The sequence below is a fragment of the Stenella coeruleoalba genome (genome assembly GCF_951394435.1).
Source record: "Stenella coeruleoalba genome assembly, chromosome: 2".
Classification (NCBI taxonomy): Eukaryota; Metazoa; Chordata; class Mammalia; order Artiodactyla; family Delphinidae; genus Stenella; species Stenella coeruleoalba.
Window position 1 is genome coordinate 1711714 of NC_137147.1, and position 27434 is coordinate 1739147.

Here is a 27434-nt window from a genome sequence, read left to right on the forward strand (position 1 = left end):
GACGCAACCACTTCTTATACCTTTAGATTCTGTCCATCAAAGGGGAGTGACCCGCTGACTAGAGTGTAAAGAATGACTCCGAGGCTCCACACGTCCACTTCCGGCCCGTCGTATTTCTTGCCCTGGAAGAGCTCTGGGGCTGCATACGGAGGACTGCCACAAAACGTATCCAGTTTACTGCCAACAGTAAATTCATTGCTAAAACCAAAGTCAGCTATTTTAATGTTCATATCAGCATCTAACAATAGATTTTCAGCCTAGAGGGAAAACACCAAGACAAAAATGAAATTTAACCAAAATATAATCAGAACTGTGATAGAATCAGGCATTTCACAAAAGCTTTTTGTAATGATGTAAAGTTAATATATCCTAATGAATAAGAAAACATTCTTTCTAGAGAAAAAAAATAGGAGCTAAATCAGAATTCCTCATTTTTCAGCATTAATAACCAGTAACAGATATGAGGTTGTAGTCATCCCTCAGTCTTCTTAGGGGACTGGTTCTAGGACCCCCTGTGGATACCATAATCCATCATCATACAAAACAGTATAGTACAGCCAGCCCTCCTTAGCCACAGATGCAGAACCCGGGGATATGGAGGCCCGACTGTAAAGACTGATTCTAGCACTAATTATGCAGCAAATGTCCACGATCAATAAAATCTTTAAAGAGCTTTTTAAGAATAAGGGGCTTTTAAAAAATAGATACTTGCTTTAGGTGGAGAGCCACATTTCATAAACACTGCTAAGTAAGCTGCATAACGGCTATCATTGAGGAGGGAGCATCCAAAACTTCATTCAAGATAGAGATCACAGTCTTTTCCACTTGTTTCAACAAACATTTACCACGTGGCAATTACACACCAGGTGTTATATTAGTGTCTGGATATACAGACAGACAGGGTCCTGCCCTCAAAAAGCTGACAATTTAGAAAAATAAGCAGCTACACTCTTGGCCCTAACTGCTGTGACAGAGAAGTGGGGAGTCATGGGCCCAGCACTGAAAGGTATGGTACGGCTTCCTAGAGGGGGTGAAACTAAAACCACTGCCTGGAAGATTAGTTGACAGTAGTGGGTGTGTTAACCGGAGGCATTTCAAGCAGAATAAACAGTGTGAAAACCCTGCTGAGACAGAACACGTTTTCCTCAAGAAACTGAAAGGCAGTGTGTGGTAGAGAGACGCAGAGAGACACAGCTGGGGATGTGGCCATGTCTGAATTACAAAGGGCCAGCCAAGTGACTTGCAGTCAAGAAGTTTGGGTTTGTAACCTAAGGGCAACAGGAAGCCACTGAAAAAGTCATTCAAGCGGGAAACGACAATCCGTGGGCCTCTCACTGTTGTGGCCTCTCCCGTCGCGGAGCACAGGCTCCGGACGCGCAGGCTCAGCGGCCATGGCTCACGGGCCCAGCCGCTCCGCGGCATGTGGCATCTTCCTGGACCGGGGCACGAACCCGCATCCCCTACATCGGCAGGCGGACTCTCAACCACTGAGCCACCAGGGAAGCCCGGGAAATGACAATCTTATTTGTGTTTTTAAAGGACCATTCTGGTTACAATGTAGGAAACAGACATGGAAGAAAGAGGCAAAATTGGAAGCAGGGAAGACCAGGCAAGAGGCTAGTGTAGTAATCAGGTACGAGATATGCTGGTGGTCTGGACTAGGAGAGTGTGAGTGGGGACAGAAAAGAGTGAGCTCAAGTGATACTCAGGAAACAGCAGCAAAAAGACCTGGGGTCTGAGTGGACGGCAGAGTAAAGGAGAGAGAGGCACCTGAAGGACAGTCACCACAATGAGAAATAAAAATTCAAGTTTAGGAAGGAAGAGTTTAGGTGTTGAACTTGCTGAACCCGAGCTACCTGAGGGATGCTGACGTGAAGGTGTCCTTTTGTCAGCTGGACACTAAATCCTAGAAGAGAGCTCTGGCTGCAGGAATGGATCTGGGGGTCATCAACATATAGGTGGCCACTGCAGCTACTGGAGTGGATGTGAATGCAGCAAGGGTGGGTGAACAGAGAACAAGCAAACTGATAACAGTTATGTGAGGGGAGAGAATAAGTGAATATCAAGTTAAGAGAGAATCTAAACAATGTTTAGAGAAATACAGCTGTGAAGGTGAAGAGGAAAAAAAGGGTGTACCAGGAAGGGGAATCGGGGTGGGGAGGTTTTTTGGTAAAAGAGGGTATAAACTTGAGCATGTTTTTATACATGCTGCTAGTGACACGCCAGCAGAGAGAGAGAGGGCAGATGAAGAAGGGAGAGATGGGAGGAAACAGAGTGAAGCACCCCCTGGAGGGACACAGGACCCAGAACACAGAGGGAGGGACAGCAGAGGCACCCCGCTGTCCTGTAACAAGAGGGAAATCCTGAAAGGTTAAGGGTGGATGCAGGTGCAGCTGGGAAAGGAGTCTCTGCCTGGTGTTTCTATTTTCTCTGTGAAATAGGAAACCTTACCCTATGCCAGGAGTGTGGGCAGAGGTGGAGAACCGTGAAGTAGGTCTCATTTAAATAACGCTGCTGTTAACAGGAGAGAATGCTGACTAGAAAAACAGAAAAGGATGCCAGGCAGCACTGAGGACACTGTCCAGGTGAGAGCGTGCATTTCTGGAGGCCCCCATCTGTTTGGTGGTAGGATGATTTTTCTCCAGAGACCAACTATGAGCTGCCTTAACTGAAATGTAAAATATATCTTAGGATTTTTTTTTTTTATTTAATAACACAGTCTAATCTATGCCTCCTTTGTGTCATGAGCACTGGGAGAACTGAGCACACACAAGGAAAGTGTACAATAGTAAGGGCATTATGACTCACCTTGAGGTCTCTGTGGACGATCCGCTTTTGGTGGCAGTACTGGACTGCAGACACTATCTGGACAGGAGAGATGCAAGGTTATTAGTCATCGCTGGTGCAGACTACTCAGTGAGCACTCACTTCAATGTCTGTGTGGATCTCTAAATATAATTTTCTCATGCTTTGGACTTTTCAATTTGGAGAGATTGAGAGTGAGTGCAAGAAGAGCTAAGTGAGGCTGTTCTTCTGTTCTTTCTAATTTTAACTAGAAAGTCTCTTCTTGAGCCCTGCCCCGAATCAGAAGGCTCTGGTGCAACTTCTGCATGCCCACGTTGTCAACTCAAAACCAAGCCGGCAGTTACGGACTATCCGCGCTGGGTGTTTATCCAGGTTGGTTCTCCCCAGCCAGTCCCTACAACACTCTCTTCCTTTTGGCTAATGCAGGTTCAAGAACAGCAAAAATGACTTCACTTCTCTGAGGACCAGTTTCCTCTTCCTTAAAATGGAAGGATGAATGTTGTAGTGTATGTGAACTACAAACTATGGAAACTATTATGTGCTTTATCAGTAAGAATCCCTCCTACTCTCAGCAAATGATATGCTTTCATTTAGTCAACTTTTGATTACTCCTGGGATTAGCGCTGTTATTATTATTTTTTTGGCTGCGCTGTGCAGCTTGTGGGATCTTAGTTCCCCAAGCAGGGACTGAATCTGGGCCCTCGGCAGTGAAAGTGCAGAGTCCCAAACACTGGACTGCCAGGGAATTCCCTGATTGGCACTGTTAAGTAACTGCTCTACTGAAATTTCACACTTACTAGCAATTTTTAAGTCTCTTTGTCTAATTATAAAACTTTTCTATCCTTATTATAAAAACTTTAGGAAATACAGAAAAGTACATACAAGAATATGCTTTTATAACCAGCAAATAGAGATGACATCTGTTATTCTGGTGCGTTCGCCTCTAGTCTCTACTTTGGTATTACATATGTGTATTTAAATATATATGATTACACATCTACAAAACTGGTGTTATAATGAAAATACTGCTTGTTTCTCCAAATCATCATCAACTTTGTTGTAAGCAACATGCATGTAACTGCACTGGACACAAAAACTCAGAGAGGGCTGTTCTATTGGTTGCCATTTTGGTTCAGAATAAGCAGCAAGGATAAGCTGGGCTGGGGTTAGGGTGGGAATGATGCCAAAATCAAGGCTTCACTAAGCAGCTTCATACTTTGTGAAGTGCATATGCAGAAGACCAGCCCACTCATAATCAACTAAAGGTACACAAATTCCAATGCCAAAATATCAGTTTTAAGAGCATCTGTTAACAATTACGCCGTTCTATATTGTCAGCATGAAAATTGGGGAAGTGAAATAGCGATAGATTTGTTTCCCTCAAAGTAACAGGTTTATTGCCTAGGAAGGACATAGGTAAATTTTATCTTACTTCTGCCTGATCAAATTTTCCCTGTTCCCCCCAACCCAGCCCCCATATTGAGATTTCTCTCATAGGTTATTTTCAAATTCTGCTTCCGAACCAGATTTGACAATGTCCTACCCTTTCTCAAAGAGAATTTCTCTTCTTTTACCTCCAAACAGCTCAAAGCTAACCTGATGCCACAATAACCTGAAAGTACTCAACTTTCAATTATTGCTTTTTTGCTTTCTGCTTTTAAGGTAAAAGCAGTTATTTCCAAAGAAGGCTGACAACCCAGATGTTTCCCAGGTGAAATAAGAATGCACGCCTAATTCACTTCCAGCAACACATGAAAGAACAGAGGCAGCAAGACCAGCAACCCACCCAGAAAGAGCTGAGGAAAGAAGACGGAGCCAGGAATCTCTTCTCTCTCTTTGAAAAGAATGAGAGCTCAGCCAGCATAAATTAAAACAGCATAAACAGTAACAAGGATGAGAGTGGGGAAGGAAATTGGAAGAGGGAAAGCCATCTGCTGATGAATATGGCAAGAAGGGCCTATTTTTGACAGAAAACAGATCAAGCATAGTGTACTCTTGTGTGTGGCATACCTTTCTCTTTGTAATAAATAGGAAAACTTTTTATTTCATCAAATAACGACATAAACTTTTGGAAGGCATGGCAATTAGAAACAGAGAAAAGTGGAAGCACCAATATGCCTGATCCTTCCAGGTTTAGTAAGTAGACTTAAGGAAATACTATGGCAGGAGAAAAGATTACATTAATTGTAAGCACTGTAAATCAAGCCAGCAATTGTACAAGTACATAAACTCTCTTTCCTGGACCAACTAACAGGTCCCTCAAATAATGCTTCAGAATTTCTGCAGGGAATTAAGAAGATGTGTGATAAATGTCCAAGTATCCCTCACAAGTCAGACCCCCACCTGGGGGATGGGCGGAGATGGAAGAAGAGAGGACAGGTCTAAGCACTGAACTGCTTCCCTGGAGAAAGTCCAGGCTCAAACCTGCTGCTGCCGGCTGGCAAGGGCCTTTTCCTCACAGTCAATAAATCATATTTGCATAAACATTTGCAAGTCAGATAGCTTCATCCGAGTGGGAAGGAATTTCAGTTTTATGAAGCAAAAAAATCTTGACTTTTAGGTGGCCAATTTATAAAAATTAAGAGTACAGTTATGGAAAGGGCCAAACAGACTTGTTTTGTAATAAAGAGAAATTTGAGCTTCCTTCCGTAGACCACAGGATAAAATGATATCAGAACTGGAAAGGATTTCAGAATTAATCAAGTATAATTTCCTCTTTTTATAGCTAGAAAAACTGAGGATCAGAGAATTTAAATGATGGCCAAAGTCAATTTCAACTTTGATATTTAACAGGCTTTAATTCAAAGTACCATTGGTACTTTTAAATCAAATTAAATTTAAGCAACAGCAAAAGTTAAGAAATTTATTTGTAAGTCCTTAACTGTAAACACTAGACTAAGCAAATCAAAAGAGGCAACTGTTAAGAGAAATCTTGAAAATTGGTTAAACTTGCCTTTCTAAATACTGTGAAACCCTTAAAGACTCCTATCTGTACTTCTACCTTAACAACCTTAAATGTTAATAAAACAAACACTTAAAGGTTCTGAGAGAAATGAGGCTATACTGCCATTTAAATACAGAACTTAAAACTATGGGAGGACAGCGTTAATTTAGAAGAAATAAAGTACCTGCTCCTTCCTTTATCTAAATCAGGGGTGGGTAAATTATGGTCTGTAGGCTCAATCTGGCCCACCACTTGTTTTTGCAAATAAAGTATCATTGGGACACAATCATATGAGTGTATTTATTCACATATTGTCTAAGCTGCTTCTGTGCTACTACAGCAGAGTTAAATAGCTGCAACAGACTGTATGGCCTACAAAGCCTAAAATATTTACTATCTGGCACTTTACAGAAAGAGTTTGCTGATTCCTAATCTAAGTAAGACCACATCATAATGATTAAGAATTTTAGACCTGTCTCTGACTCAGTGGTAGGTTTCCTACTTGCCAGTCATCAAATTTTGGGCAAATTATTTAGTCTTCCTGTGCCTCAGTTTCCTTATCTTTAGCAAATGGGCATAATACTCTTTACTCACAAGGCTGCTCCAAGATTTACATTAACGTAGGTAAAACACTTATCCCAATATTTAGCAGGTAATGATCAATCAATAAATAGTAATTGTTATTAGAGAGTTAAGTCACCTTTATGCTTAAAACCTATTTATTAAAATAAGTGTCTCTTTAAGGCCATGTGGTAAAGCAAGCAAAAAGGTAAGCCATTAATTCACAGGTTAAGTTCTGTTTGGTTTTGGCTTATATAAGACAAAACTAATAATGAATTTTGGGATTGTGCCACTTCTTGCTAAAACTTGGGGATGGTTTTCTTTAATGCAATCTCAAGTGTTTGCAAGGCTCTTGTTTTTTAAGGCTCAACTGTCAAAAAACTAAGGCTAAGAGTGGGACTAAAAAAACCCACAAGAGTGGGACTAAAATTTCAATTACAAAGCTAGAACTAGAACCCATGGTTGCCTCTAGCACAGTGCCTTAGGCATGAAAGCACTTAATAAATTTTTGTTGTGTTGAACTGCATGGCCAAACCCTGATCCATTCTATGGGCCTTATGACATTTATAGAGACAAACACTTGTTTGCTTTAGGGTTTAAGCAAGAAAACATATTAAATCAATAAATTAAAGGTGCAGCAATCCATACCTGTCTAAATTTAGCTCTTGCTTCTTTTTCCTTCATTCTTCCATGTGCAACCAAATAGTCAAACACTTCACCTATAATTGAGAGAAATAAAAGTAAGCAGAAGTCCTACTTCTGAGCATTAACTTTCCCATAAACTGAAAATGTTTCACTTTTAGCGATGCTCTAATTTTAATTTTTTAAATTTTATTTATTTATTTTGCGGTACGCAGGCCTCTCACTGTTGTGGCCTCTCCTGCTGCGGAGCACAGGCTCCGGACGCGCAGGCTCAGCAACCACAGCTCACGGGCCCAGCCGCTCCACGGCATGTGGGATCTTCCCAGACCGGGGCATGAACCCGTGTCCCCTGCATCGGCAGGCGGACTCTCAACCACTGCGCCACCAGGGAAGCCCGCTCTAATTTTAATTTTTAAAATATAGGTATGAAGATAAACAGAAATATGTGGAATCTGAACTAACTTAGCCTTAACGATAGGCAAAGTTTATAGATAAAATCTTTTAAGCTAAAGATAAGCCTTAACATTAAATTCTCATGTTTAAATTATAAAACTTTTATTTTAAAGGTTATGTTTCCAGTATGCTTTAATAAAAACTTGGCAATGAAAAGTGAAAGTTAAAATGGTTAAGTGATTTGTGTTAAAAGATGTCTTCACTATAGGACCATGACAAAAAAGCATTTCCTGAATATACTCATTCATTTAACAAATAATTATTGAGTGTCTACTAACTGCTGAGAACCGTTCTAGGCTCTGGGGAAACATAGCAGTGAACAAAGCAAAGTCCTTTTCCTCATGGAGTTTACACTCTAGGAGGGGGTAGACAGATAATAAACAAATGAATATATAGTATAGAAGATGATAAAAAGTACTGTGGAGAAAAGTCAGGGGAAAGAAACAGGAAGTGTGTTTGTGTGTGTAAGCATTGTGCTGACTACTGTGAGGGAGTGGACACTAGTTATCTGGGAGAAAGATTCTAGACAGAGACAAGAGCAAGGAGGCCACGAGGCTGGAGAAGCGTGAACAAGGGAAAAGGGAGGTAGTGAACGAGCACAGAGATGATAGGAGAAGCGAGAACAAGAAGAGTCCTGTGGGTGCTGTTCTAAGTGAGAGGAGAAGCAGAGGAGAATATGAAATGACTGGCTTCTGGCTGCTAGAGGGAGAAGAGGGTTAGGGCTGAGGAAGGGACCGGGAAACCGAGTGGGACGAGCGCAATATTCAGGACAAGAGAGAGGGTGGCCGGGCCTAGAGTGGGAAATGGCAGTGGTGCTGACAAGTGCGGAGATTCAGGACACAGTGCAAAGGAAAAGCCAATAGAACTCACTGGTGGACGTCTAGGTGGTAGTTTACACAGTATTAATTCCTCAGGGAAGAGAAGTGACATTTCAAGGAACCTATCAGTACTGCCAATTGCTTATCAATTTGGAGTAAAGAAACACCTCTGAAATCAACAAAGAGTACTAATTTAGCAAACTGGATATAAAATGTGTTTGGGAAAAAAATCACATTTACTTCATACAAATAAAGAATATTTCCATCAGCTTAGTGACAACAGTTAACTAAAATATTTTGATACTTAAAAAACGCTTAGTTTCAGGACTTAAATATTGTTGAGGAAAAGGTTATTCTGAACTGTACATTAATATCTCTGACTTAAACTTTTAGCCCTAACTTTGAATAAATTTTAAAATAATAAATGGGTATAAATATTTTCAAGTTATCACTGACTGCCTAATGATCTTTTAAAAGGAATTACCTATTTTTAATTTACACTACACAATTCATTTAACTGTGATGAATTATAAAATTAAATGTCAGCTCAGTAAAATGTCAGTATTTTCTATGAGAATGACCTTTCTATTTGCAGAATAATATACTATATCAAAACAAGTGGTTAAAAAGTGAAAACAAAGATGCGTGCATAACATATGGAACAGTTTTGACTTTTTAGAAAAACGTAATGGATTAAGCCCAGTAGTTGTAGAGTCACACAGATAAAGTCAAAGTCTGTCAATATAATTTGAAGATATTTTAAAATTCAAATGCAATATAAACCTGTTAAGAGATTTTGGAACCATACACTCACAGTCACTAAGTTATAAACCAGAAATACAACCCAGATCTCTTATTTTTCCCCTTATTAAAAATGCATTAACACTCAGATTAAGCAGCTGAATTGAAAACCTCTCAAGGCTATTATTTATTAGGAGAAAAAATTGCAAACAGTGGCTCTCCCTGCCCAGGTCACGGCCCATGTGGTTGATGAAAGGACACTGGACAGGACAGTTCAGAAAGCCGTTGGTTTTAGTTCAGGTCCTGCCACTATAACCAGTGATGAAACCACTGGCATAGAAAAACCATTCAGAGCTTTAGGTTCATCTGTAAAAATTAGGCAATTGCCCTGGATGACTTCTAAGATTCCTTCCAATTCTAAAATTCCATGATTGTACCAAATTGAAAAATACGAGGCTGGGGAGGAGTAGGTAACCATTTTTTAAAAAATTTTATTTATTTATTTAGGCTGCGTAGGGTCTTAGTTGCGGCATGCGGGCTTCTTGGTTGTGGCATGCAGACTCTTAGTTTCGGCATGTGAACTCTCAGCTGCGGCATGCATGTGGGATCTAGTTCCCCGACCAGGGATGGAACCTGGGCCCCCTGCATTGGGAGCACGGAGTCTTACCCACTGGACCACCAGGGAAGTCCCTAGGTAGCCAATTTAATGAAACGTTTGTTGTTCAAAATGGCAAACGTATCAACAATAAAACAGCTGCCCTGGAGATGGTGCTTCGTTGAGCTGATTAAAACAAATGGCCCAAGCCAATAAACCACCACCACCACCAATCAGTGCTGTTATAATGCTGAGCGACGGCACCGAGCCCTCAAAGGAGGGCTGTGCTCCCATGCCCAGTAAGAAGCTCAGAGACATGTAACTTATGAGGTCACACTGCCAATGACAGGCACTGGCTGGATCGACTCCATGTCTGTCTTTTCTGGAGTCCATCCTCATCCTGGATGGACACTTCTCAGATTCTCAGATGTTTCTGACTTCTCCTACACAGAGCAATCTCTAGGACCTGGTACCTAAAAGAGATGGGAACGGAAAGCCGTGACTGACTGACCAATCAGTAGAGGCTATATGGTGTCGGAAGGCTGGGCTCCAGGCCTGGCAACATGACCACAGTGAGATTTCCCAGCCTCCAATTCCTCAAGGGTAAAAGCCCATCGCTCACTGCTTGGCCACATCACCGAGGCATTGTGAAAGTCAAAGGAGACCAGGTAAGAGAAAAAAGCACTTGTACACTGCAGTGGCTACACAGATGAAAAGATTATGAACCGTAAGATGAGTAGATAGCATTCAAACTCCGTATAGACTTATGGTTCTACAATTAACCTTCAGCTCTTCCTACTGCTCAACTGCGAAAATCCCAACTAAATTCTCAAACCACACATTTAAAAGATGAAGCACACAACTAATTATGAATTAGAAGTATGAAAAAGTGGTGCCAGGGGTGTGCCTGCTCTGCCCACAACAGGTTTACAATCTTTTATTTAATGGTTAACTCACCACAGTGAGGCTGAGATTCAACTTTCTGTCTCCAGGTTCTGCATCCTGGATCAAAGTGCTAACAAAACAAAACTCTACTATAATCAAAACAATTTAATCTATACTGTAGAGTTAAATAGAGTATGTCTCCAGTAGTTTATAATTTCATTAATTCAGTTCAATTCTTATTTGCTGAGTATCTGCTATGTGCCAGGCACTATGCTAGAGACAGGGAACATACAAAGACAAACAAGAAAGCTTCTGCCTTTCACAAACAATGAAAACTCACACACAGTCCAAAAACTACAAGCACAGCCCAACAATAACCCTAAAATAAAAATCTTTGTAAAAGATAACAGCGATATACATTCATTTCATAAAACTGTCTACATGTATACAACCTTATAGGCAAATAATTACCAGTCCTTAATCTTTATTTTAGGGAAGTCTAACCATAAACACGGTGAACACCATTTCTGGCCTTGGGAAATGATGGACACCAATGACAAAAATCTGATAAAGACATCCATCCAACATGCAGTACACATTTATTTCGAATAGGCTAATGCACTGACAGTTTTGAAAATTCAAGTACTGGAACAAACAAAATGTGCTACATACACACAATGGAATATTATTCAACCTTGATAAGGAAAGCAATTCTGACACAGGCTACTAAATGGATGAACCTTAAGGACATTACGCTAAGTGAAACAGGAAGTCACAAAAGGACAAATATTGTATGATCCCACTCATATGAGGTCCCTAGAGTAGTCAAATTCATACAGAAAGAAAGCAGAATGGTGGTTGCCAGGGGCTGGGTGGAGGGAGGATGGGGAGTTACTGTTTAATGGAGACAGAGTTTCATTCTGGGAAAATGAAAAAGTTCTGAAGATGGATGATAATGGTTAACAATGTGAATGTACTTAATGCCACAGAACTATACACTTGAAATGGTTAAAACAGTAAATTTTATGTTATACCATAATAAAAAAAATCCAAGTATTTGCTTATTATCAATTAATGATGCTAATAATGAAACACTTAATAGCAACCCACAGAACTGCTAGGAATCAGCCTTCCTGATTCTCATTCTAGTGTATTATGATTCTGAATGTTAAGTGAAACTTTAACGATTATCCGTGTGGGCTGTGTGGTTGTGTATTCTTCTAAAAGGGAAGAAAGAAAGAAAAACAATTTATAAATTTCTTACCTCCACTGGCATACTCCATGATTAGGTAGAGTGTTTTGTCAGTTTCAATGACTTCGAATAACTTCACTAGGGGAGGGGAGAAGATACAGGAGAAAAAGAAACAAATGTCCATATGCACAGTACTATGTACATATAAACTATAACTACAAAAAGTAACTTTTTCCTGTTAAAGATTTTAATAGCTGGCCCTCTAAAAAAATTCTTTTAGGAAAATTTATAATATATTACAACAGCAGAAAAGATTTTATAAAAACATGGAATTCCATAAAAATAAACATGGTTTCTGGGTGCTCAAACGGTGTAACTTCAGGATGCACTCAGCAGTCTAGTGAAGTGTATCTGCTCTCGTTTCATCCTCCTGTATTACGTCTATATCTGTTCTATTCCTAAAAGTGCAAGTCCATTCACTTGTCATTATGGCTTTAAGGATACATATAACTCCACTTGAGACTTCTATTGCTTGGGAAACATCACAATTCTCAGAGAACAAGGTCCTTTTGTTTCTTTTCTTTTTCTTAAAGATGTATTTTATTTTATTTATTTATTTTTTTTGGCTGTGCCATGCAGGATCTTAGCTCCCCGACCAGGGATCCAACCTGAGCCCCTGGCAGTGACAGTGTGGAGTCCTAACCACTGGACTGCCAGGGAATTTCTAAGGAGGTTCCTTTGTTTCTATTCTAAAGCCAGAGATGGCAAAGTAGAAGGGATTATACTATAAATAATTGAAAAGAACTTTTTAAAAAGAATTATTTTCAATGGGTCAGTGTGACTACTATAGCAGTCTCTTGTTACAGATACAAATAATATTTCTATTACTGCTAATTCATAAAACCATAACAAATCAATCAGAAATATAAAAATTTTAAATGAAACTGAAGTTACTCTCTCAAGCTATCAAATCACTATCTCCTGTATCTACTTTGGTAATACATACTTTACAATTAAATTTAGCAAAAAAGGGAGCAGGGAGGGAGAATGCTAATCTCTTATATTGTGGGTTATTTTCTGATGCTTTAACACAGAGTATTAGATCAAATAAAGTACCTTACACAGTACTGGATGTGTTTGTTGAACTGGTGAATAAAAGTATCAGATCATTTTTAAGATGATATATGTTCAGGCTGTTAAGAAAAATTATTTAAAGAAATTTAAGGCATATATGCTGGTAAACCATCAACATATAAATAACAGCTTTCTAAAATTCCAATGCAAGGGGAATTCCCTGGCAGTCCAGTGGTTAGGACTCCTAGCTTCCACTGCAGGGGGCTGGGGTTCGATCCCTGGTCAGGGAACTAAGATCCTACAAACCACGTGGCCCGGCCAAAAAAAAAAAAAATAAATAAATAAAATAAAATAAAATTCCAATGCAAATACTGGCTCTTTTGCGTAAACTATTTTAATCCAATGGGAATTTAAATTTTTTAGAAATTTACATTTTCAAAGATGTCATTTAGTAGTAAGTATAGAGAACTCTAATCAGGGTACAACGTAAGTAATTAAAAAACAAAACAAAAAGGTTTAAGTTAGCTAGTTCTTGGCAGTATTTTTTTGGCGGGAAGTTGGAATTTGAAATCCAGAGTTGGCTAGCTAGTTCCCTATTGCTTTAAAAATATGATTCAATATACCAGTATTTTCTTAGGAACACAGCTAGAGCACAAAGTTTTACACCTTTGAAAATCGTAACTCTAACTTACTATAATTCCCTCTTCTCTATCTATAAATTAAGTACAATTATGACATTTTCTAATATATTAAAAATTAGAAAATTATAATCTGATTACATGTGTTTCTACTGAATTAAAGCTTTACGTTAATCTTTTAACCTATCTTAGTAATTTCAAAAAGTTAACAAAAATGATCAATATATATATACATATATATTCTAAAAGTGTACCTGGGCTGGGAGAAGGGAAGAAATCTCCTGTCACTCCTGGAATTATGTTTAGCTTTATGACATACTTTCAAGAATGCATTTAGACCCAAAAGTATTTAAGAAAGCAGAAAGTACCTATGTTTGGATGATTTAAAATCTTCATTATTCTTACTTCTCTGAAGAGCTAAAAAACAAACACACACACAATTCCCCCAATACAGGTTATTAAACATTATATATATTTAATGAAGATATATTTATATTCCATGGTTGCAATATAAATTTTCTCTTAGATAATTGATTCACGGATAATGTTTAGTAGTCCACATCTAAGAAATGGAAATCCAGGGTAATTATGAAGTAGTTTTGTTACCTAATACTAAATACTTTAATTTTATCTTACGAAAAAAGCAGAGGTCCCAGAAGAGGATGATACTTTGCTATTGTGAATTATACTCTGAATTATATTTTGCTACCTTGAACACAGAAATCAGATTTAAACAGGAATAGTTTGTGATTAGACTTAGTGTGATTCAGTAACTACCTAGGGGTTCTAATTCTGCAAATCAAAACTTGTATAGTCACAATGAACTGCATCATGATAATTCCAAGTAATTCTATAAGATTTTGAATAAAACCACTTCAAGCTGACTACCCATCACACAGAATAAGGGGAAATAGTAAATTGTTGCACAAACACCTGCTGTGAGTTCAGAGGCAGGTCACAGCATTAGGGCCTGGGCTAATATGAGATTTCAGAAAATAACAGAATTTTACAGGTCATCTTATACAACCCTCCTGCAAACAAATGGAAACCAGAAAAAGAGAGGAAAAGATCTTCCAAGGTCCTACTATCTTTCCATGGGGAATATGGCCAGAACTAGTCTCCCAGCACCCAGTATACTATACAGCCTACAGGAGGCAAGGCTGGAACGTGGTTTGGGAAACGAGCAGCCGCTGGCTATGGAAAAAGGAAGTTGGGGCTCTCCCTGCGTTTGTCCTTGTCCACCAGGTCTGATCTAGAACTGAATCAGCAGCTAACAGCTGAAAGGCATGGTATCTGACCTATAGACAGCTCAGAGCTTAAAAACATGTGATCAAGATGAAGAGCATTCCTGTCTAGAATACTGGATCATCCCTAAAGGCAGGAGCACTTTTATCTCCAACATAAATACTTCCTATTGCTGTTGTGGTCATTCCCACATTTTCTGTTCTGAGATGAGAAGACAGCCTCCCTGACAACCATTCAGGCTTGAGTTCTTTCTTAATTTCCCTCTGTCAAGCTAACACAGGAATCTCGTTTTTCCAATCCATCATAGTTGGACTTGTAGCTATAATTTGAACCTCCCAGTTATTTCTACAAATGCTAAATTAGAAGAGCTCCAAGTTGGATATCATACTAACACAGCTTAGGACACTGCATTTAGAATGAAACCCTGACCACGGCCATGGCAGCCTCTGCCTACCCTCCAACCTCAGCTCCAGCCACCGTGATTTCTCTCAGATATTAGAACATACTAAGCTCTTTCCTTCCTTAGAGTCTTTTTTCCTTTTCATCCTTCAAGACTCAGGCAGATTCTCTAAAAACCTCATCTAAGTAGGTCTCCTTTGTTTTACATCATAGCAATTTTTACTTCCTTCCTAGACTGTCTTTCAAGTTGTGATAATACACTTCTGTTTACCAGTTCACTGTTGTGTTTGTCCTCATCCACAGTGAGCACGTCTGTTTCCCTTCACTACTGCATCCTTGAAACCAAGCCTGGCCCACAACAGGAACTCATTTGTTTGACAAATGCCTGCAGGAAAGTACTAACTACCAAGAAGTGTGGTCTGAGCCAGGCTCCTTAGCATTCTAATGACCACACTGCTTTGAAATCCTGAGCAGCAGAATGCCTATTACAGGGTTGTCGTAGTTCTGCTGGCGAGAGAGGTCAAATGAAAGCGATTGTTTTTTTAAATCCCTACTAGCAGTGCAGCACTAAAACATCAGAGCTAAAGTGATTAGAACCAAAGAGCAGGAAAAAAAAATGTAATACTATAGGGATTCAAGGGAGGGAGAGTTCACTTATGTCTGGGGTAGTGGGCACCATGGAGGTAACCGGATTTATGCAGTTGAAAATGGGCTATGTGTGCTCCATATATGTGAGCAAAGACAGGGAGGTGCAACCAAGTAAGACTATTTAAAGAGACCAACCCATCACAGATCACTTCCTTGCATGTTGTGAGCACACTGAGCACCTCAATGGACAGGCCCAGATGGCAAGGAAATGAGGACTCATACCCACAGCTGGTGAGGAACTGCAGGCCCTAGACAAGAGCCAGGGGAGAGGGCCTTTTCGAAGTGGATACACCAGCCCCAATCAAATCTTTGGATGCTGCATCTGTGGCTCTCACCCAAAATCTCTTGAGAGCACCTGAGCCAGAACCATCCAATGAAGTCACTCCCAAACACATGACTCACAGAAACCGTGAGATGACACACGGTTCTAAGTTGCTAAGTTCTGGAGTAATCTTTAGAGAGCAGTAGTACACTACCGGTAACACACTGAAGTTTGAAACCCCCTGAGCTACATACAGCAGAGGTCACACCAAGGGCTGCGCTGTGAAAACAGAGGAAAGGTGAGTGGCACCAGATAGAAGGATGAATAGTACAAGCTTACGCTGTAGAAAGAATAGCCAAAGGTTCCCTAGCAGGGTAGTGTCAGGGTATTACCAAAATAACTTTACATATCTGCCTCTATCAGAATTATACATCAGGTAGAAATGAGTTCATAAACTCTATACCAAGTTAATCAAAGGTGGTGGGGAGAGGAAGCTAATAGTGATCAAGTGTCACCTCTGTCTGAAGCTCAGCACTAGATGCTTCACGTCTATGATCCTCTCTGACTTAATTTTCACAACTCTGTCAGGTGACTACGGTCATCTCCAATGTACAGGAGAGGAGGACTAAGAAAGTTAAGAAACTCGATCAGGTTCTCTCAGCTAACACGTGCCGGAGTCCAGAGTCTGAGGTGTCTGACTCCAGAATCCACACTCATCTCACGAGTCCAAGCAGCCACCTTTGAAATGTACAAGTAAAACAACCGACAGATTACAAGCTGGGAATACAGAGAACCCAGAGCAACAGGTGGGTACTGGCACAGAATTGTTTTAAAAGTTGACAATTTGCATATACGGTTAAAATGCCAGAGATTTCATTTATTTGTATCAACTGTGAACCTGATGGCTGAAGATAAATTTGGATATAAATAATGTATTGAAAAGAAAACATGAACTTTAAGCAAAGTCCCTACTAGGATTGTACAACATATTTTTAAGTTTTGCTACTATAAAAGGACATTTAAATAAGACGTTCACCTATTTCTACTATCTTATTTCTCTACATTCCCTTTCAACCTTATGCAGATGCTAGTTGTAAAAAATAAAATAACACAGAAATGTGTAAAGTGAAAGAGTTCTCTCCTCATCGACTAATCTCCACCCTCTACACATCTTCCCATTTTTATGTCCTTTAGGAACTGGTAGACAGGAGAACAAACATCTCTAAAGGCAAAGACGTGGACCCTGGTGACGAGAACACTAAACACACTAAGCCCACAGTACTACAGAGTAAAGAAATGTCCCCAAAGCCTGTACTGAGGATGTACAGGAATTATCCTTGGGAAAAAACAATTTTACCAATTGATATAAAAATAAAATGAGCATATAAGAGACAGCATAGGGTAGGGTGAGATGTTATCATAGTCATCAAACTGTGATCTAAATCATCATGACCAAAGTGTTCAGACTTGCTTCTCCAGATATATAGGTATGAGACAGAACGAACAGGCCAAAGGTTGAGAGCCTGTGCTTTTCATGGCAGCTGAGTGACATGCTGGATGACAACTCATGTATTAGAAATAATGGACAGGAATATAATCGCCAACCTCGTCTTTACTAGGAGAGAGGTGAACTGTAAATCAAGATTGTGAGTAATTATTAGCTGCCTTGGATGAAGAGAAGGAGATACAGGTAAGAAGCATTCAGGGGGTAAGGGAGAGGGAGGCAGAGTTGAAGCTGACACCCAAGTTCGTGAATCTGGGTGCCACTCTGAGACAGAAGACTCAAGCTGCAGCGAGGAGGGTGAGCCTGGCTTTGGACATGCCACGTGAGGGGCAGTTAAGTGAGGATACTGAAAGCATAGCATGGTACTTGGTGTTTGGGTCTGAAGCTCAGGAAAGAAATCTGGGCTAGAGATAAATTCTGTAGAATTATTAGCATAGGGATAGTATCCTTGGAAGGAAATGACACCGCCTAACTGTAAAATGAAAAAAACAGAATCATCAACAAGCAAGCATTTCAGAGAAGAGAGCTGAGGCCCACAGTGGAGACTCGGAAGAGGCAGCCAGAGTGACAGAATGAAATCCAGACACTAGACTCTAATGCCTACCACAGACAAACCTCTGTTTGTAACCAGCTTCCCAGACCCTGGAACGTGTCTGGGGCACTTCATGAAGGAAAGAGAGAAGGATGATGTACCTGCTGTTTCCTCATTATGGCCCTTTGTCTCACTTACCACACTGATCACAGCACCTCTGCTGAACAAAAGAACAAATCAAAGACCCTCTCAGACAAAACTGAGGGAGAGAGCCTGGCAAAAGCCCAGAGTTTGTGGAGAAGGAACTGTCAAAATGCTCTGATGTGAAAAAGAAAGAAAAAAAATGTCTTTGCTTCTCTATAAACAGAATACCTCTAGAAGGACAAATAGAAACTGATGCCACTGGTGGTCCCAGGGCAGGGACCTGGATGGATGGACGTCAAGGGGTAAAGACTTTGCCTTCTATACTTTTATCTGTCCTTTGAACTCTGAATCACAACTGTAGTATCTATCTCCTCTCCTCCAAGTAATTTGAATTTTAAGAAGAAGATGGAGAATGAACAAAGAAAAGTGTTTTTTGACAAAAGGGGAATTCCCGAAAAAGAAAACTGCTGTATTCTGAGGACTGTTAACAAGAAGAGAGTTTACTATTCCTTTTCATAGTCTGGGCCAAGGCTGCTGATGGGTGAAAGGCAGACAAGTCTTCCAGGGAATATCTTTAAAGTCCAGCAAATATGACAGCCAGCACAGTAAGGCAAAACTTAAGGAGCTTAAAGAGAGTTTAGTTACTCTCAGAACCACCCTAACATTAAAATAAACAACAGAATAGGAAAGTTAACAAATAACAGAGAAGATAAGAGCACTATTAAAGACCATTTGTTTAACACTAGGCAAAGGCAGTGACCTATCTCCTACCCAGGAAGAGCTGTCTATAGATGGGGGGAGATATATATGTGTGGGTGTACTACAGTGTAATTAACCAGAATTTTACTGGTATCATGTAGGTTATCCCTAACTTTTTGCTGTTGTAACATTACAATGAGCATCCTTGTATATATACATCCTCATACACTTATGCAAATATATTGGCAGAGTAGATTGGGGGGCCAAAGGGCATACATGCTTTTAAAATTTTGTTAGTGCTACATTCCTCTCTAAATATATATTAATTTAAACTATGTCAGCAATAACAGAGTCCCTGATTCTCTACACTCTTGCCAACAATATGTATTATCAGTTTTTTGCAAATCTGGTGAAAAAATGTTATCTTTTCGGATGTTAAACATTTTTTACTTGAATATTGACCATCTGTCCTACTAATTGCCTGAGTGTATCTTTTGACTATTTTCTATTAGGTTATATACTCCTGTTTCTCCTCGATCTGCAAGACCTTTTATATAGTATGGAAATAAGACTTTTGTCTGCCATAGCAGAAAATGTTGGGTCCTTACTCAAATTCATCCTCTTTCCTTTGCTGACTTTCACAAGCAATCCTTCCAACTTTTTAAGCTATTTCATCTATTGTTTACTGCATATTTCTAAAATGCCAGATTATATTGCTTCCTTGATTTTCCATTTTAGACACTGTCTTGTGACTCCCACTTTGGATTTAACTTTTGTAAACCCTTCCAAACACAGACTTATGCTTCCCCTCTCCATCCTCTTCATGAGGTTCTATTACAGTTTTGGCTAAATAAATATTATGTTTAATTTTTATTGCTAAAAGCAGTACATATAGTTTTAAAAGTTGAACTGTGTAATGTAATATATCTCTCCACCCTCAACCCTTGTTCATAATGTCAAGCACTTTCAACTCAGGTATTTGCTGCCTTACTTTCTCTTTTTTTTATATATATATATTTTTTTGACATGGACCATTTTAAAGTCTTTATTGAATTTGTTACAATATTGCTTCTGTTTCATGTTTTGGTTTATTGACCACAAGGCATGTGGGATCTTAGCTCCCCGACCAGGGATCGAACACACACCCCCCCTGCATTGCAAGGCAAAGTCTTAACCACTGGACCGCCAGGGAAGTCCCTGCTACCTTACTTCTGAATAGCATGCTTGTGCTGTTATTCTATGATTTCTTAGCCCCTCCCCCTGATATTAGCTATTTTCTTAGTATTGGCAGTGAAGATTTAGCTCTCTTACACCCTGTCCCCCACCCCACATCCCTTCCCACCTTCCTCCTGATCAGTTACCATAATATTTGGCTAAAGTATTCAGTTTACATTATATAAATATTCTTTATAGCCACACTAGGAATGCATTTCCATTTTTTATTTATCAAAAATGTTTCTGATTTCCTTTGAGCTAATGACTGTCTCGGTTATTTTGTTCACTTAGGTTTTCTATGTATCTCTCACTTTACTAATTCATCCTTAAACTTTGTAACAGAAGTGTATATCTCCTCTCAAATACTTGCAAATAGTCACGTTTTCTTTCTTTCCCCCCCCTGGAAATATCCATATTCTGGAAGCCTCTGTCCTGCTCTCAAGGCCTGCTATGTTGGATTTCCTGTTCTAGACCCTATGCTCTTCTCTTTTTTAGTACTGTCCCCCATTGTGGTGAAATATCCCACCAATAGCTCCTGAGGAAGGATAAGTGTATGATTAAAACCTTGCAAGAATGTTCTGATTCTATCTTCACATTTGATTGACATTTTGGCTGGGTAAAGAATTCTAGGTCAGGACTTCCCTGGTGGCACAGTGGTTAAGAATCCACCTGCCAACGCAGCGGACATGGGTTCGAGCCCTGGTCCGGGAAGATCCCACACGCCACGGAGCAACCAAGCCTGTGCGCCACTACTGAGCCTTTACTCTAGAGCTTGCAAGCCACAACTACTGAGCCCACATGCCACAACTACTGAAGCCCATGCGCCTAGAGCCTGTGCTCTGCAACAAGAGAAACCACCGCAATGAGAAGCCAGCGCACCGCAACGAAGAGTAGCCTCCGCTCACCGCAAGCAGAGAAAGCCTGCACACAGCAACGAAGATCCCAAAGCAGCCAAAATTAAACAAACAAACAAACAAAAAAAGAATTCTAGGTCATAATTGTTTTCTCTCAGAAATGCGCCCCCCCGTTTTAATGAGATATAATTGACACAGAACACTGTGTAAGTCTAAGGTTGTGCAATGTGATGATCTGATACACATATATATTGTGAAATCTTTACCACAGTAAAGTTAGCTAACACATCCCTCACCTCACATAATTACCATTTTGTTGTTGTTTTCGTTGTGGTGAGAACATTTAAGGTCCACTCTCACAGCAACTTTCAAGTACTTGCTAACTATAGTCACCACGCTGTACAACAGATCCCTGGAACTTTCCATCTTGTAACTGGAAGTTTGTACCCTTTGACCAACAGCTCCCCATTTCCCTCAACACCCCCATCCCCTGGCAACCACCATCTACTCTCTGTTTTTATAAGTTCAATTTTTTTTAAAGATTCCACATATAACTGATATCACAGAGTATTTATCTGATTTAACTTAGCATAATGCCCTCAAGGTCCATCCATGTTGTCACAAAGAGCAGGATTTCCATTTTTACAGCTGAATAATATTCCTATTATTATAGGTTAGAATATATAATAATAATACTCCTCACACTTTCTTTACCCATTCATCTGTCAATGAACGCTAGGTTGTTTCCCTAGCTTGGCTATTAGAGTATACAATGCAACGAACATGGGATCTCAGATATCTCTCTGAGATAGTAACTGCATTTCCTGTGGATATACACCCAGAAGTGAAACTGCTGAATCATATGGTAGCTCTAATTTTAGTTTTTTGAGAAACTTCCATACTGTTTTCCAAAGTAGTTGTACCAATCTACATTCCTACCAACAGTACACAAGGTTTCCCATTTCTCTACACCTCTGTCAGCATTCATCTCTTGTCTTTTTGATAACAACCATTCTAACAGGTTGATTTGCACTCCCTTGATGGCTAGTGATGTTGAACACCTTTTCATGCACTTGTCGGCTATCTGAATGTCTTCGTTGGAAAAATGTCTATTCAGATCCTTTGTTGCTTTTTAACTTGGATTATTTGGGGTTTTATTTGCTACTGGTTGTAGGGGTTCCTTTTCTCCCACTTCGTAGGCTGCCTTTTCATTTTGTTGACTGTTGTTTGTTTTTTGTTTGCTGTGAAGTTTTTTGTAGTCCCACTTTTTTGGCTTGTGATTTTGGTGTCATATTAAAAAAAAAAGTCATTGCTAAGAACAATGTCAAGGAGCTCTTTCCCACTGTTTTCTTCCACGAGCTTTATGGTTTCATATCTTCCATTTAAATCCTTAATCCATGAGTTAGTTTTTGTGCATGGTATAAGACAGGGGTCCAGTTTCATTCTTTTACACATGAATATCCAGTTCTCTCAGAATTTTAAAGGCCTCGATCCATTTCCTTCCAGCTTACAGTGGTGTGGAATGGTATGATGACATTCTGCTACAATTCTTTGTGACCTATTTTTTCCTCTTCCTTCTCTTTAATTTTGATGTATTTAAATTTTAATATCCCACAGATTCAGTCTCTGTGGTACATTAGCATTCAGTCCAGATATATTGTGGGTCTTTTGTCATTTACTGCATTGGGCACTGAGCCTTTCAATCTGGAAATTCAGGTCCTACAGTTCTGGGAATCACCTTCTGTTAGTCTTTGATAATCTCCCCTCCTATCCCCAGTTCTTTTTACAACACCTCTTTACCAGAAACTAGACCTCCTAGATAGGTACCTCAAGTTCACATGGTATCTTTCTTAATTTTCACCTCTATGAACTTCTGTAATACTTTCTGAGAGCTTTCCTTGACTTTATTTTCCAACCCCTTTATTGAATTTCTTTCCAATACTATAAATTACCCTCTCCCCAACAGTCCTTTCTCAATGCACCATGTTCTTCTTTCATGAATATAATGGTCATTATTGCATTCTGTCTCCCTCTTTTTAAAATCTTTGAAAACATAATTAAAGTGTTGTTGTTTTTTAAAGTAGCTGAGTTTCCTCTTCCAGTGTTCCTTTCTCTTTCTTATTCTTGTTTGTTTTAGTTTCAGGTTATCCTCAAATATCTGGAGATTCTTGGCTGTCCTCCCATATTTAAGAGAGGCACCAAAATACTGGACTAAATGTTATATATATAAAAGCTGGACCATAGGATGACCGGGCAAAGATTAAGTAGATTCACTGAAAGACAATAATGTCTCTAACTATATTTTCATTTAACTCAATTTTCCTGGAGAAGAATCCTCCAATTTCCTTTTCAGGCAACACATGAAGGGCTAGAGAGTTCTGGGAGGCAAGCAAGGAGAGGGAAGACAGAGTATCTCACCACTCAGTGGGCCCGTTTTTAGTATGGGGTCCCCAAGTCTAGATGCTCTTCAATTCCGCCTCTTCAGAAAATAAACTGCCCAATTTCTACTGGGGCAGAGAAGGGCGGGTTGCCTGGAGGTGATATGAGGCCCAGTTACACATTTTAAGCCAATCCTGTTTCCAGTTCTACATGTACCTCCACCCACAAAAGGAGCTAACAGAACTCAGCCTTAAACTTTCTGAATTCTGTGGCATGACTCAGCATGATTTTTGCTGGCACCAGCCTACCTATTCCCACCCCTAAGTGCTCCCCTTACGGATTGGTTTCAGTTCACTATGATTTGCTAAGTCTACTACATGAAAAAATATATATAATAGTGTACACACACACACACACAACTATTCATCCATCTGCTTTCCATCTGGCAAACTAGGTTTAATTCTTTGTCTGCCAGTCTTCTCTATTTTTGACACTCCTTTTTAATTCCTTTACTACTATTTAGCGAGTGGGAGGAAGGAGCAAAGATAAATGTACTAATGTTTAACTGGAAGTCCTATATGCTAATACTTTAATTCTGAATTTTTGAATGGATGTTGTAAGTGAGATTGAACTATAGTTTTCTTCCCTGTTTCTAATACATTTTGATAGCCATGTATGTGAATTCCAGAGAAGAATTTGGAAGCTTCCCTTCAAGATCTATTCACTGAAGGTTTCAAAGAAGCCAATCATGAAATTCTGCATATGGCAATCTGAGGTGGCAGCTGGCCTTTTTACCACTATTCAATTTCTTCTGTAGTTACTGATGCATTTAGATTCTTTTGTAGAGTTAATTTTGATAAGTTACGTTTTCCTAGAGAATTATCCATTTTTTAGGTGTTCTAGTTTATTTGCACAAAAGGTTCTCTCATGATAATTTTAATTCTTCTCTATCTGGTCTTTTCCCTGCCCCTCATTTCATACTCATACTTTGTGTTGTCTCTCCCTATCCCCTGGATTAAGTAACTAGTGGTTTATCTATTTTACTGCCTCCCTTCTCATCCCCCTCTCAAAAAAAAAAAAGCTCTAGATCATTTTGATTGTTTTTCCAATTCACTAATTTCTGCCCTTTATAAGTTCCTTACATTATTCTTCGTTCCTGAGATTTATTTTGTTCCCTTCTCTAACTTATTAGTTGAATATTTAATGTATTGTCATTTTTTGTTTAATAATGTGTTTAAGGTTTCAAATTTACTTGAACACCAAAAGCAGTATTCTATAGGTTCGGATACACAGTGTTACCTTCTAGATACACTGCAATTTTGGTTTGCATTTTCTCTTTGACCCCATGAATTCAAAGAGTGTTTTCAAGTCCCACATGCTTGTACTTTTTGTTTGTTTCTATTTTTATTGGTTTCTATTTTTATTGCTTGTTCAGAAAGATCTGGAAAGATCTCTTAGTCAGGCTTATTAATCATATTAACTGTTTATAGCTGTGTAAGTTATGCATTGCCCAACAGTGAGGAAATCACTTACACTACAATCATCATAGATTTGACTGGCACAGAGCTGTAATGTATCCTAAGAAAGGGATGCTTTTAAAAAAAAATGCACAAATGTGTGGGATTTCCCTGGCAGTCCAGTGGTTAAGACTCCGTGCTTCCACTGCAGGGGGCACGGGTTTGGTCCCTGGTCAGGGAACTAAGATCCAGCATGCCACATGGTGGGGCCAAAAATAAAATAAAAAATAAATTAATTAAATTAAAAATGCGCAATTTGTAATATGGGCTAGTGGAGGGGCTCTATATTAAGATCTGTATCTTTTTTTCCTCTACTTAATGTGTCATACATAGCCTGAGAGAAGATAAATCTATTTTGTCACTCTTGTGCTTCTATAAATTTAGCTCAGATTTTTCCTGTCATATATTTTGGGATTCTGTTTATCATTTGCCATTCCACTATTTTTATTTTTTATTTTTTTATTTTTTTTCCACTATTTTTAAAATAAATTTATTTATTTATGGCCGCGTTGGGTTTTTGTTGCCACGCGCAGGCTTTCTCTAGTTGCGGCGAGCAGGGTCTACTCTTCATTGCAGTGTGCAGGTTTTTCATTGCGGTGGCTTCTCCAGTTGCAGAGCACGGGCTCTAGGCGCACAGGCTTCAGTAGTTGTGGCTCGTGGGCTCTAGAGTGCAGGTTCAGTAGTTGTGGCTCACAGGCTTAGCTGCTCCGCGGCATGTGGGATCTTCCCGGACCAGGGCTCGAACTGGTGTCCCCTGTGTTGGCAGGCAGATTCTTAACCAATGCGCCACAAGGGAAGCCCTGCCATTCTACTACTGAAAATAAAAATTTTAAATGAAAATAAATTTAAAAACCTGCCTTTAAAATAGCAATTGTGAAGTGAACCAGAATAACCACTTTGGAAGAACACAGTATGTGTGTGTAGAGAGGTACGGAAACTCTGTATTGCAGAAGAGTGGGGAAAAGGAGAGACAAGGCAATAAGTTGTAACACGTATGAAAAAACATAATTGGATTGCTACTTCACAATATGCACAACTTCAAGGTGGATTAAAGATTATAAACCTTTGAGACAACAGAGAAAAATATCTTTATGGCCCCAGGCAGGGAAGAATTTCTTAAAGAACACAGAAAAGGGGCTTCCCTGGTGGCGCAGTGGTTGAGAGTCTGCCTGCCGATGCAGGGGACATGGGTTCGTGCCCCGGTCCGGGTAGATCCCACATGCCGCGGAGCAGCTGGGCCCGTGAGCCACGGCCGCTGAGACTGCGCGTCTGGAGCCTGTGCTCCGCAACAGGAGAGGCCACAACAGTGAGAGGCCCGCGTACTGCAAAAAAAAAAAAAAAAAAAAAAGAACACAGAAAATGTACAAACCATATAAGAAAAGAATGACAATTCAGGTGTGTTAAAATTAAGAAATTCTGCTGTTCATCAAAAGACAACATCCAGAGAATGAAAAGATATACCATCAAACAGAAGAAGATATCTGCCACATGTCAGTATCCAGAATACATAATCTCTAAAATGATTAAGAAAAAATCCACTAGAAACTGAAAAGGCTTGAACAGGCAATTCACAGAAGAAACAAAAGCCAATAAAAATATGAATGATGTAATACTCATCAGCAATCATGGGAATATAAATGAAAACCACAATGACATAGTTTTATATCCATCAGATAGTCAAGAACTGAAAAATCAGACAAAATCAAATTTTGACGAGGATGTAACATTACTTGAACTGTCTTATATGCTACCGGTGGGAATATAAATTAACACAACTGCTTTGGATGAATGAGGATGTACAAACCCTGTGAACCAATAAGTCCACTACTGGACACATATCCTTAAGAAACATAAACAACTTCACCAGGACACACACGAACAATCCATAGCAGTGTCTGTGATACAAATAGCTATAAGCAATCCAAATGTCTCTGAATCAGACAGAAAATGGATAAAATAAATCATGAAATATTCATGTAATAGGATACTATATAACCATGAAAATAAGCATAGCAGTGAAAGTAAATTACATCTAAATACATCAACATGGAACACAATTTGGGCAAAATAAAGCAAACAGGAGAAGGACACAAATAACATGATTCCATTTATATAATATTTAAAATCTTCACACTATATTGATGAGGGACCAATATGTGGTAAAATTATAAAAACAATCAATAGAAAATAGTAACACAGGGACTTCCCTGGTGGCACAGTGGTTAAGAATCCGCCTACCAATGCAAGGGACACGGGTTTGACTCCTGGTCAGGGAAGATCCCATATGTCGTGGATCAACTAAGCCCGTGCGCCACAACTATTGAGCCTACGCTCTAGAGTGTGCGAGCCACAACTACTGAGCCCACGTGCTGCAACTACCGAAGCCCACATGACTAAAGCCCGTGCTCCGTAGCAAGAGAAGCCACTGCAATGAGAATCCTGCGCACTGCAACGAAGAGTAGCCCTCGCTTGCTGCAACCAGAAAAAGCCCACATGCAGCAATGAAGACTCAATGCCGGCAAGATAAAGAAATAAATTAATATACAAAAATAAATTAATTTTAAAAAGAAAGAAAATAGTAACACAAAATTTTTGTTAGTGGTTACCTTGTAAGGTGGGAAACAAAGAAGGAGGTCACGTTGGGGAAGGTTACAACGTGACTGATTTAAAGTATTGTTGCTGATCCAT

At 39.5% G+C, this 27434-nt stretch overlaps 1 protein-coding gene across 8 annotated transcripts in view; it reads right to left on the bottom strand.

Annotated features, from left to right (window-relative positions):
- Positions 1-27434, bottom strand: part of MARK3 (microtubule affinity regulating kinase 3) — a 108281-nt gene that overhangs the window by 28095 nt on the left and 52752 nt on the right. For 6 of the 8 annotated variants that reach the window (XM_079905767.1, XM_079905770.1, XM_079905766.1 and 3 more), the window contains exons 4-8: positions 13717-13765; positions 11709-11774; positions 6959-7029; positions 2809-2865; positions 21-257 (exon numbers count right to left, since the gene is read on the bottom strand). In XM_079905767.1, coding sequence (XP_079761893.1) covers positions 21-257; positions 2809-2865; positions 6959-7029; positions 11709-11774; positions 13717-13765 — 480 coding nt within the window. Of the gene's footprint in view, positions 1-20; positions 258-2808; positions 2866-6958; positions 7030-10516; positions 11689-11708; positions 11775-13716; positions 13766-27434 lie in introns of those variants that run through there. The other 2 variants (XM_079905772.1, XM_079905771.1) reach the window with 2 other exon arrangements.